The sequence below is a fragment of the Sceloporus occidentalis genome, unplaced genomic scaffold, assembly GCF_023333645.1.
Source record: "Sceloporus occidentalis isolate IW3139 unplaced genomic scaffold, rSceOcc1.0.p SCAF_25, whole genome shotgun sequence".
Classification (NCBI taxonomy): Eukaryota; Metazoa; Chordata; class Lepidosauria; order Squamata; family Phrynosomatidae; genus Sceloporus; species Sceloporus occidentalis.
This window is the reverse complement of record NW_028317005.1, coordinates 10,320,655-10,333,355: the sequence shown is the minus strand read 5'-3', so window position 1 is coordinate 10,333,355 and position 12,701 is coordinate 10,320,655. Positions and strand designations below refer to the sequence as shown.

General features: G+C 40.3%; 1 protein-coding gene across 1 annotated transcript in view; it reads left to right on the top strand.

Moving 5' to 3' along the window:
- Positions 1–12,701, top strand: part of WDR49 (WD repeat domain 49) — a 38,122-nt gene that overhangs the window by 594 nt on the left and 24,827 nt on the right. The window contains exons 2-8 of the mRNA XM_089485325.1: positions 621–1,061; positions 2,626–2,802; positions 2,902–3,076; positions 4,375–4,542; positions 5,912–6,060; positions 6,255–6,488; positions 6,985–7,149. Coding sequence (XP_089341451.1) covers positions 621–1,061; positions 2,626–2,802; positions 2,902–3,076; positions 4,375–4,542; positions 5,912–6,060; positions 6,255–6,488; positions 6,985–7,149 — 1,509 coding nt within the window. The remainder of the gene's footprint in view (positions 1–620; positions 1,062–2,625; positions 2,803–2,901; positions 3,077–4,374; positions 4,543–5,911; positions 6,061–6,254; positions 6,489–6,984; positions 7,150–12,701) is intronic.

The window sequence follows — 12,701 nt, the reverse complement described above, 5'->3', positions numbered from 1 at the left end:
GGGGGTACTCACAGACAAAGAGCTGAGTTAACAAGAATGGTGTCTTAGTTTATGCAATATGATATACTCATCAACACTGATGAAACAAGGCTTCCATCATGTAGTAATGATGGGCCTACAAACATAGACACATAGAAAGTGACGGCAAGTAAGAGCCATTGGGCCCATCAAGTAGCTGTTTAGCATTGTCAAAGTGAATCCAGATTCTTTTGCAATATATCAAATGCTATGTTTTAAATAAGTACTGTATATGATGCTATATTTAAAAAAAATGTACTACTCCCTCCCTGATGTCAGAGGCACAGATTATTGTTTAATTGGTCTTCAAACAAATACTTCCATTACATTGTTCCTGGAGGATTGGGTGCCTATCCCGTGACTATGGGTAAAGTTATTGTCTACAAGGCACACCACTCCGAAACACTATATAGAATTTTGTAAATAATGGAAAATGCATCGAAATCACTAAGTAATTCCGTTTTATGAAAGCACTAAAATGTAGATTGTTTGTTTCATGGCGTTCTACATGTTGGTGGCGTCTAATTTCCCCAGAAATGTATTTTTGAAGTGGAGACATCTTTTCATTATCCGAATCCTGGTGTTACATTTATGCATTCTAGTCTCCAGCGTTAAACCAGCCAGAATGCATGAACAGAGAAGAATTCATGGACAGAACATATACAGCCCTGGGCCATGGCAATAAAGAGGAATACGGAGAATTATTTGATAAGATAGATGTGAGTCGTGAAGGTTTCATTGATTGGGACAAATTAACATCTTTCATGTTGCTTGAGCTTTATGAGAAAGATGAACGAGTCAAATCATCAGTAATCCCTGAGTGGAAAGATATTCGCTGTCTCCCATTAATTCACAAGGAAAACATCCAAAAAGTCGTTTATTTGAAAGGCTCCTGTCGTTATGTTACTCTAAGCAAAGACGGATTACTGGGAGTCTGGGGAGAAAATTTGAAACTGCAAAGAAGCCTGCGGATCTCCACTGATACAGTCAAGCTCAAAGATTTATGGGCTACAAGCTTGGTGTTTCTGGCCAATGTAAACAAGGTAACTATGAATGTAAATATAAATAATATAGTGTATGTCGATAACGAAAAAAGGAGAGTTATCATTGTTTTCTTCAATAATTCTCTCCTTCAAACAGCTTCTGCACACTGTGAAGCATTTTATACTCAAGTCTGTCTTGGCTTTGGAAAAGGTAGCAAAGAACATAATTTCTATTCTTGGTGGAAAGGCCAAGTAAATTAAAAAAATGTCAGAGTGTAATGAAAAACATAAATCTAAATAAAAACGGAGCCTCCGTTACATGGTGCCATGGAGCGTTTGCTTGCTGCTCAGAATAACAATGTGTTATGTAAGCACATTACGGTAACTTTGTCTGACAGCTTGTTCGGGATCCACTGATTGCGCTGGTATTCCCTAAAGCACTTCTAGCTTTCAAGGACCACTAAGAGGTCAGAGATTTAAAGTGGAATGTAATCACAAAATGTGGTCAATTCTTAATAGAACCGTTTACATGTTTTTAAATATTGGTTTAAACTTTTCTTTTCGGATATTTGCTGCCTTGTATAAAGAATCCTAAAATTTACAATCTGACCTAGATCTCCCCAACTTCCTTCTCCAAAAGGGGGCCAGGAATGGAGAAAAGCCTATTTAAAGGAGGCAAATCTTGTTGTTGGAGGTGATACTAGTAATGATCGGCTTGGAAAAGGGTGATACTTTAGGATAATAAAGTATTTTTATACACTTATCACCTAAAAGACAGTTTTGTTACACCAAGTAAAGAATATATTCCTCGATTTGTTTGCCGATGGGAGATACTGGTGCTGTTGGCATCCTGGAGCGACAACAGCCAATCCTGCACATGTGATCATCTCTAGAACCAATCACATGCACTGTTACTAAAGTTTTACACATTGTTGGTATTAACCACTGCTCGGTCGTTCCCTGAATAGAAAAAGAAGCAGAAAAGGCACTTTTTACTGGGGTGAACCTTTTGATCTAGCTGATCACCCTTAATGTTATCTGGAAATCAGAGCTGCAGTCTTCACTGTGTCATTAGCAGACGGAGTGAGAGTGAGGAGACTTGTCATCTTTGAAAAATCAAAAGAAAAATATATAAATGAGAAAAAAAGAGTTGGAATATTAAAAAAAGAAGAAAAAGTGAAAAAAAATACATTTATTTTATACTAAATTATAGGATATAAATATACAGCAATGGTTTCAAAAGTCCTGCTTCACAGATAGATAGATATAGACAGACATAAATAAGCGCTACAGAATTTGATGGCGCCATATAAAACAATAAATAATAATAATAAATAAAGAATGCTTAGTCCAGCAGAAAAAATACTGTTGGAGAAAGTGAAAATGATGTCATCATTAAGTGTTAAAAACCATTTGTCCTCAATCACAGATGAGTCGATATGAGCTGAACTATTCAAATTTTCAGTGTGAAAATCTGAAAACTTAGATTTCTAATACATTTACATCTAATAGATTTCTAAAGGCAGGTTAACAAAAAAGTACCAGAAGGATAGAACGCTGATTGCCTTCTAATATTCCTATATCCATAATAATTTTCCACCTGTGGGTGCTTTTCCTATCACAGATTGCTGTTGCTTTTACCAGTAAGGAGATTTGTTTCTATGATCTCAACTCCAAGCAAGATATGTTTTGTCAATATAAACTCCAAGGCTTACAGGGCGCCCCGATATGTATGGATTACTGGCATAATCCTGATGACGGTAATGAAGCTGTTCTCACATTTGGAGATGTCACTGGGCAGGTAAAAGTCTTCCAGGCATCTGGTATAGTTTGAAAACTTCAGCGCTTATTTTATTTCGAATATATTGATTTTGCAATTATAATCGTGTTTTTTCTTCAGGTTCAAGCAATCTGCTTTACAACAGCTATGATATCTTTATTTGAACGACCGGCTAATTCTACAGAGGACCAGCAAACAACCTTGTACATTACCTGGAGTGAACTTGCGTCTGGTTACCACATGTGTTGCTACATTTTAAAGCACAAGCTCCATGATAATCATTGGGTCCGACAAGGTACAGTGCTTATCGATCATCTAGATTATATATGTGCTGCTCTCAGCTGATTTGGTTAGAAATGAGAATAAGATAGGAATTTAGAATCTTTTGTATAGTTATAAATACATGTATATATTCATATATGTTGTATTGTGACCCACATTAAATAGTAGTTCACAACCAGTAAGGAATTTGTATTTTCATCTTCCTACGTGTTCTTGTGCAATTTTAATTTAATGATGCCTTGTGGGCAGACCATAAACAGAAAATGATTGGGATGAGCAGAGAGGAACAATATGTGAAGTAGGCAGGACTATGAAGCGACCGTGATCACCATCCTCCTCACCCATTTGTCTCTCTTAGTAACCTAAAACATTGGCACTTTGCCCGATGGAAAATATGGCCCTGTTGAATGTATGGTTTATATAACTTTGTTATAAAACCTTACACCAACCCAACAACTGGTAATTTAGTTTTAGAGAGCTTGAGCCATAACCCCCAACTGTCTCAGATCTCTAAGGCCATCCTAGATCACAATGTGCAGCCCACTCCAGCCTGTCCCCTCTAATTGTGCAAGCCTGAAAGGAAGCACCTTGATGTATTAATTAAAAACCCCAAAAAACATAGGTGTCCATATAAATGCTCTACTTTATCAACCCATTCATTCTGGCCTGGTATATTTTGTATTACTTCTCATTGAGCAAAATCAAAGCAGGAATCTAGGATTGAACAGAAATAAAAAGGAACAGCTGTAAATGGTACACTATTTCATTTCTTTCTATGAAACAATCTCCCATCACATTTGCCAGCAGTAAGGTTAATGGATATATGTTAAGTATATGCTTTGGTTTTGCTTCAATTGTTGCAGTAACATTATTCTTTTCAGAACCTGCCAATATTTCACTTTTATCACTGCAGAAAAATTGTAATCTAATTGCATATAGAGCGGTAGCTGCAATCTCCTGTCTTGTTTGACCTAAAACCCCTTTGATTGATACACCTATTTCCAGAACATTTTGAAAAACATGTTCTGTGTATTAGGGTGTAATAAAGCCACAGAACGAGACTCCAGATTCTGCATTTTTTTATATAGATTGTTTTGGTTGAGTAAAAAAAGGTTTGATTAAAAAAAAAAAATGACGCCCCCGTAATTGTCCTTAACATAACTGTATTAATTTTGTGACATCTTCAATCTGCCATGGTAATAAAGATCATTTTTGGTTATGACATTTTTCTTTCTTCAAAGCTCTGCTTGATGTAGCTTCCAATGGTGTCATATACTAAACTAATGAGGACATTCCTTTGCTCTTTCTCAGTGAGTTACAACTCTCATTTAGAAGCTTTTCTGTCGTGTTCTACAAGTGATAATAATACTGTGATACTGGCCTGGCGAGAAAAAGGGAAGACTCTCTTGAAGACAACGTCTCTGAACATCGCCAACGGAATAAATGGCTTTGACTATCATTCCGGATTAAACATTATTGGTATGTATGAGTTGGTATAATACTTTATATTATCACAAGCTAGAGGTATTGCTTACCCTATTATAGTTTTGCAGAATGTGTCTTTTATTTTCCATAGGACAGCTAATATTTAGCTTATGGTACCAGTCCTCAAATGTCTCATTAACTGACATGCAGACAACTCAAATGTATTGACGGCTCTTTGGTAAATCTCAAATACCAAAGAACAAAACCTATAGGACAGCAAATGTAAGGTTGTTTTTGCTTTTTGGCTAAGATCAAGTGTAATACCTGTAAGAAAGGGAACACTTGATTATCTGGCCTTAGGGTTGAGACAGCCTGAAGCTTCTTGACCACCCAAAGCGCTCTTAACTTTGGCATGCTCAACCGCCATGGCCACCAGGCTCATTATGGAGGTTTCTGTCGTTAAGAGCACATGGAGCACTGAAGGACCTTCCGCTGCACTTTTTTCTCTCCTCCTCATGTGATTAATAGGTTGAACTAGAGTCATGGAGATAGAATACCTAGAGAGATATCTATTGGCTACTGATGTACATTAGCATGTTTTGGTATGCATAATGTATGCAGCACTGCCGATATGAGTTAATATAGTGAGGGAATATGAACGTAAACACATGATATGTGTGGTATGAACAATGACGTATTTACCTATCCCCCTGCCTTAGGCCCAACCTCCCCCAGCCACCCCTCCTAATTCAGCATGTGAACTGCATTAAAAAGCTCTGCCCTCCATGGACCGGTTTGGGAGATCAAAGATCACAAACTGCCCCCCAGTTTAGCAGCATGGGGACTACTGACCCCCTGGACTTGCCGCTCTAGGCCCAGTCACTGGGTATGATGACAATCAGGGAAAAAGACAAGGCCAAAGATCAAGGGAGATAAAAAATTGACAAAATAAATCAACCAAATGACTTCAAATGCTCTTTTTTATGGGTGCATTCAGTGTGTGATAGAGAGAGGCTACAAGGTTATGCAATTATTAATGTATTGCTCATAAAATAAAATCCATAGAGAAGAAATGGATGAGATGTTGCATAGGTTAGAATAAATAATGTAAATTTATGATTTTAATGTATTTTTGGTATTGATCGTGAAATACATGAAAAAAAGAAGATATCAGACATCAATAACGACTAATATACTATAATTACAACACCCACAAAAATGTGTCTTATTTGAGGAATCATTTTTATTTAAGGTCAGGATTAATGAAAATGAATACCATTTAATTGCAGGACGGATAATGAAAATGTTGTCCTGTGTTTAATGGGATAGAAATCTTAAGTGCAAATTTATTTGATTTATTACTACTATGAATACATTATGAGACACTTATAGGTTATTATGTTTAATTTTTCATTTTTGGCAGCGACTGCTGGAATAGACCATAAGGTTTGTCTCTGGAATCCATATGTTGTATCTAAACCCACCGGTGTTCTACAAGGTAACATGGCCAGCGTGATCAGTGCCAAGTTCTTTGACAGTCGGAAACAGCTCTGCAGTTTTTCAAAAGATAAGGTATTTCATATTTTCTTGTGTGATAGATTTAGAGTATTAGTAAGGTTAACGTTAGCAGGTAGGCAAGCACAGTGACTTTACGCATTGGTGTTATTAACCGTTCGATTTCTGAGAGTTGCGAAGAGATACAGAAACTAAGATTCAAGAAAACAAAGCTTTTATTATCTCTTAATGTTTCTTTGTTTTACCCCCAGGTGTTGAGAATATGGGATGTTCATCATCAAGTTTGCATCCAACGAATAGCCGGGATTTTCCCTAAAACACTGGACTTCCAATTCACCCTCTACTTCTATGAACCACATGGGCATCTTTTTGTGTCATTCAACAATCAACTGGCAGTTATGGAAATGAAAAAAGAATCTAGTAAAAAAGTTACAAGCCACAAAAAGCCGATAACCTGCGTGCTTTACAACTCTACCTTTAAGCAGGTGAGTATTTATCTGACTCATAGATTCATAGATTCATATGCAAGAGCAGTACAGTTTCCCACAGTGGGGTGATCTACTAAGAAGCTATGCCATTGATAAACATACTAGACAGACATAGTGACTGTAGAAAAGAACCATTTGGATAATCTATTCTGCCTTGGTTGGAATCCGTTTGGAAAATGGGTCCATGCAGGCTGGTGTCCTTATCAAGGGTAGACACAAATGCTTTGCTTGTATAAATGTCCTGTTATACATCATGGATTTCCTCAAGGACACTTTGCCTACCCCTATGTTGCCACCCTGCCCCGAGTGCTACTTCCCTACTGATGCCATTAAAGATATTCATACTAGAGAACTTCCCATGGCTGGATGCTTGGAGCTATCCCTTTTCCTCCTCCATTCGTTCCACAATAGTAGGAGGCAGTGGCACTGAAATAGATATTAAAGTAATTGTTATTATGGAAAGTAAATCTCTGAGTTTTCATGAATTTTTCAGGTAATCAGCTCTGATACAGGATCAACAGTTACTTTCTGGATGATAGACACTGGGCAGAAAATCAAACAGTTCTCAGGCTGTCATGGCAATGCAGAGATTAGCACAATGGCACTGAATGCAAGTGAAACCAGGCTGTTAACAGGAAGCACAGATGGAACAGTGAAAGTAAGCAAACATGATGTACAAAACCAACAAAACTATGAGTAACATAGACCCCACACATGAACATATCTTTGGTTACTATAGGCAATGAAATTATTACCTGATTTTCTTATTAATGCCTTCCCCAATTAGTATATGTGTGCAATTCAAGTTGAAGGAGGACAAAATCAATGCTTAAATCTCATTTGTGATATATCCTGGAGTTCTCAAACTGTTTTAGCACTGAGACACGGGGTAACATAATGATAAGACAACAAAAGCTACGTTTATAAGGGATGCAGGGACGCTGTCACAATTGACCCCATGTGACCCCTATAGCATGCTATTAAACATCTATACAATACGTGAGAACAATGGTGGTTCAGCAGCTCATAGACCTATATGGTACCAGAATGAGGTAGACCCAGATCAAAGGAGTGGTTACTAGATGAGTTTCAGGGCTAAGAATGGGCAGGAACAGACATTAAAAAGTTATAGAAAAAGGCAGGTAGTAGCGCTAGTTAAGTGTCCCTCCCATATCTAGATAAAGAGACAATTGTCCAGAAGTTTGACCAAGGCCTTTGGAGTCGAGAGCAGTCAGGGAAAATGGGAGAGTTCCCGGTTATGTACATGGCACTAAACTTGTTGACCTTGCCAAAACTGGTAAGCAAAACATAACATGAATTAAAATGTAATGCATAGTGCCAGTCCACCATGCAACTTTGCAGAATAATTTGTCATATTAATAATCAGCTGTTACTAAGCAGGTCTAAAGATTAGGTAATACAACCTCAGATGAACAACACATGACATATTAAACCCTGTCATGATTTATTCAAGAAAAAAAAGCCAAAATGGAGAAGCCATGTGTAAAAAACTAAGTACATCCTTACTGCTTCCATAGGAATTAAGATGCTAAGTAGCAGACAGGTGCTGCTAATTAAATGCACTTGATTAATTGAGTAAGAATTAATTGAGAATCAGTAAGTGTGACCATCTCTATGAAAGCCAAAGTTTTAGCAGTTTGCTGGTCTGGAACATTCAGCAAACACAATGCCAAAGAGGAAAGACATCAGCAATCATCAGATAAACAACTGTTGCTGCCCATCAATCTGGGAAGGGTTATAAGACCATTTCCAAATATTATAAAGTCCATCATGCTACAGTGAGAAAGATTATTCAAAAGTAGAAAACGTTCAAGACAGCTGCCAATCTTCCCAGGAGTGGATGTCCCAGCAAATTCCCCTCAAGAGTGGGACAAAATTCCTTCACAACGATGTGAGAGACTGTTAAAGTCATACAGAAAATGATTACTTCAAGTTATTGCTGCTAAAGGTGGTTCTACAAGCTATTGAATCATAAGGTCTGCTTAGATTTTCACGCATGCCTTCTCCATTTTGGCTTTATTTTCTTTGAATAAATCATGGCAAGGTATAATATGTCATGTGTTGTTCATCTGAGGTTGTATTTACCTATTTTTTCAACCTGCTAAAGAACAGATGATTGTTATTATGTCCTGATGTCCTGATATGTGAAAGAGGTTGTTTTTTTCAAACAACTTGTGTGGATGCAATTTATGAAATAATCATTAAAGCCAATACGTTTATGCATGATAAATGTTAACCCAGCCAGCGTAATGCCCTTTCTGCATGGCTTCTAATAACAACATTAATACTATGATACATTGGGAAAACATTAAGGCCACATTATTGATTTGCTTATGATAGGATGCAAGTGGAATTGAAGCTGAACAATTAATGAGAAACAAAATAAAATAACTAAAAGGAATTGATGTTTTTAACAAAATATTACGCTCTAGCAGAACACTTTGGTGCATACATGTTATGTGATTTTCTCTGTTTGTGTAAAGTGTTCTGGTCATTCTCATAAAAATGGATAACAGAGATCCTGCTTTTTCCAAAAAGGCGTTCTCGTGGAAAATAACTTGTTTCTGCATTTGAGTATCTGTCATGAGTGACATCATGTCACACTACTTTTTTCCAGCTAGTTTTATACTCACCATTGCTTTTAAGAGGTTTGCTTGGTAGAAGATAAAATAGACAGCTTTTCTGATTTTTCAATACGTTAGCTCTATTTAAACAGAAAAGGGGAAGCATGCGACAAATATAGCAATAGTGATATATTGGGAAGTATGATGAGGCGTTCTCAGTTCTCACCACAATCAAATAATTTTGCAAACATACTGAATAGCATATCTAGCAGCAGTCCCATCACAAGATCTAAAAGCCACTGGTCATGAAAGAGATGTGGATAGACTTGGGAAGGTGTTGCATATCAAGGCTGTTCTACAAAGTATATTACAGTCTTTTTGACTGTTGAGTAGTTTTCAGTATTTATCAAGAACAAGCCAATATTTTACTGCTGATGGAAACAATATAATTCATGGGACATTACCTATTATAAGAGACTAATGAATTTATTAGACTTGGGCACCAGGGGGCTCTTCGTGTTCGTCTTCGTGCTCGTCTTCGGGGAAAAAAAAATCTTCGTATTCCGCGAATATTCGCCCGTTCCTGTCTTCTCTTCGGGCGAATATTCGCGGACATTCTTCGTGCTCGTTTAATCTTCGTTTTCCTCCTGGTTGCCTAGCAGGGGTTAATACGGGGTTAATAACACATCACAGCAGCAGCAGCTGCCGTGAAGGTACGTGTGTGCAGCTCTATTGGTCGTTTCGGCAGGGGGCTGGTCTGGCATCAACGAGTGAATTGCAGAACTGCAGAATGCACTTCATTCGTTGATGGCAGGCGAGCCCCCTGCCGAAACGACCAATAGAGTTGCACACACATACCGAGGTGTACTGTCCATAGATGTTTAATAAAAGAATAGGGAATATTTTACATTTTTAAATTGATTTTGGACCACTTTACATGCCTAACATTTGCTACCTATTTACAATGGCATACTTTGCAACAACCCAACTTACTTATTGGACAGGACTGGAAAATAGCAGGACTGTCCACCAAAATCTTGGGTGTGTTGGCAGGTATGCTGATGGAAAAATGTTGGACAAGAACTAAAAAATAGCTTAGGGTTAATGTACGGTTATGTTTAAGATTAGTAGCAGTGCACTGGTTTGGTTAAAGATGGATTATGTCTAAATAATAATAATTAAATTTTAATGTTTTTTTTTAAAAAAAAATAGGGGTTTATTTAAATGTATTTTAAAGTTAGATTTATTATTTAGTACTTGATTATATTTATTAAATGTTTATAGTAGCGTTACCTACCGAGCTATAACTACCTATGTGTATTTGCATTTTGCATACCTAGTTTAGCTAAATTAGATGGGACAGGACTGGAAAAAAGCAGGACTGTCCCTGAAAAAGTTGGGTCTGTTGGCAGGTATGTGGATGGAAAAATGTTATAGGGTGAAGTGTGAGTTATAGTGTTAATGTAATGCTATTAGTGAGTGAAGGCCAGGGCAAATAACAAGGAAAAGGTCCTTGTGTTTTGTGCATTGTAAGTGTGTGTGTATGTGTGTTATGTGTGATGTCACTGTGTGTTATATGTGTTATATGTGTTATTGTGTGTGTTATGTTTGGTTGGTTGTGTATCAGAAGGAAAATAATGAAATGGAAAAGGAAATGGGAAAGGCAAATGAGTGGGCAATTGGCGACCCGCTCACCTGTTTCACCCCAGGGCAAAGCACCCAAACACTGTCAGTCTTAGACGTTTGGCAGCAGACTTCCAGAGCTCAGACACAAGGCCCTAGCGTAAGCTGGCCACTCCGGCGGAGGTAGCAGGCGTTGCCACACCGCAAACAGAGGCAGCCAGGGGGGAGAAACTGCCCTTACCATTAGGGACATTTTGGGCATGACTCTAGCCAGGAAGCGAACTGGCAGAGAAGAGATGCTGGCACCACCACCAGCAGCAGCATTGAAAAGGCGAATGAGTGGGCAATTGGCGACCCACTCACCTGTTTCACCCCAGGGCAAAGCACCCAAACACTGTCAGTCTTAGACGTTTGGCAGCAGACTTCCAGAGCTCAGACACAAGGCCCTAGCGTAAGCTGGCCACTCCGGCGGAGGTAGCAGGCGTTGCCACACCGCAGACAGAGGCAGCCAGGGGGGAGAAACTGCCCTTACAATTAGGGACATTTTGGGCATGACTCTAGCCAGGAAGCGAACTGGCAGAGAAGAGATGCTGGCACCACCACCACCACCACCACCACCAGCAGCATTGAAAAATTGGAAAGGCGAATGAGAGGGCAATTGGCGACCCGCTCACCTGTTTCACCCCAGGGCAAAGCACCCAAACACTGTCAGTCTTAGACGTTTGGCAGCAGACTTCCAGAGCTCAGACACAAGGCCCTAGCGTAAGCTGGCCACTCCGGCGGAGGTAGCAGGCGTTGCCACACCGCAGACAGAGGCAGCCAGGGGGGAGAAACTGCCCTTACAATTAGGGACATTTGAGGCATGACACTAGCCAGGAAGCGAACTGGCAGAGAAGAGATGCTGGCACCACCACCAGCAGCAGCATTGAAAAGGCGAATGAGTGGGCAATTGGCGACCCACTCACCTGTTTCACCCCAGGGCAAAGCACCCAAACACTGTCAGTCTTAGACGTTTGGCAGCAGACTTCCAGAGCTCAGACACAAGGCCCTAGCGTAAGCTGGCCACTCCGGCGGAGGTAGCAGGCGTTGCCACACCGCAGACAGAGGCAGCCAGGGGGGAGAAACTGCCCTTACAATTAGGGACATTTTGGGCATGACTCTAGCCAGGAAGCGAACTGGCAGAGAAGAGATGCTGGCACCACCACCACCACCACCACCACCAGCAGCATTGAAAAATTGGAAAGGCGAATGAGAGGGCAATTGGCGACCCGCTCACCTGTTTCACCCCAGGGCAAAGCACCCAAACACTGTCAGTCTTAGACGTTTGGCAGCAGACTTCCAGAGCTCAGACACAAGGCCCTAGCGTAAGCTGGCCACTCCGGCGGAGGTAGCAGGCGTTGCCACACCGCAGACAGAGGCAGCCAGGGGGGAGAAACTGCCCTTACAATTAGGGACATTTGAGGCATGACACTAGCCAGGAAGCGAACTGGCAGAGAAGAGATGCTGGCACCACCACCAGCAGCAGCATTGAAAAGGCGAATGAGTGGGCAATTGGCGACCCACTCACCTGTTTCACCCCAGGGCAAAGCACCCAAACACTGTCAGTCTTAGACGTTTGGCAGCAGACTTCCAGAGCTCAGACACAAGGCCCTAGCGTAAGCTGGCCACTCCGGCGGAGGTAGCAGGCGTTGCCACACCGCAGACAGAGGCAGCCAGGGGGGAGAAACTGCCCTTACAATTAGGGACATTTTGGGCATGACTCTAGCCAGGAAGCGAACTGGCAGAGAAGAGATGCTGGCACCACCACCACCACCACCACCACCAGCAGCATTGAAAAATTGGAAAGGCGAATGAGAGGGCAATTGGCGACCCGCTCACCTGTTTCACCCCAGGGCAAAGCACCCAAACACTGTCAGTCTTAGACGTTTGGCAGCAGACTTCCAGAGCTCAGACACAAGGCCCTAGCGTAAGCTGGCCACTCCGGCGGAGGTAGCAGGCGTTG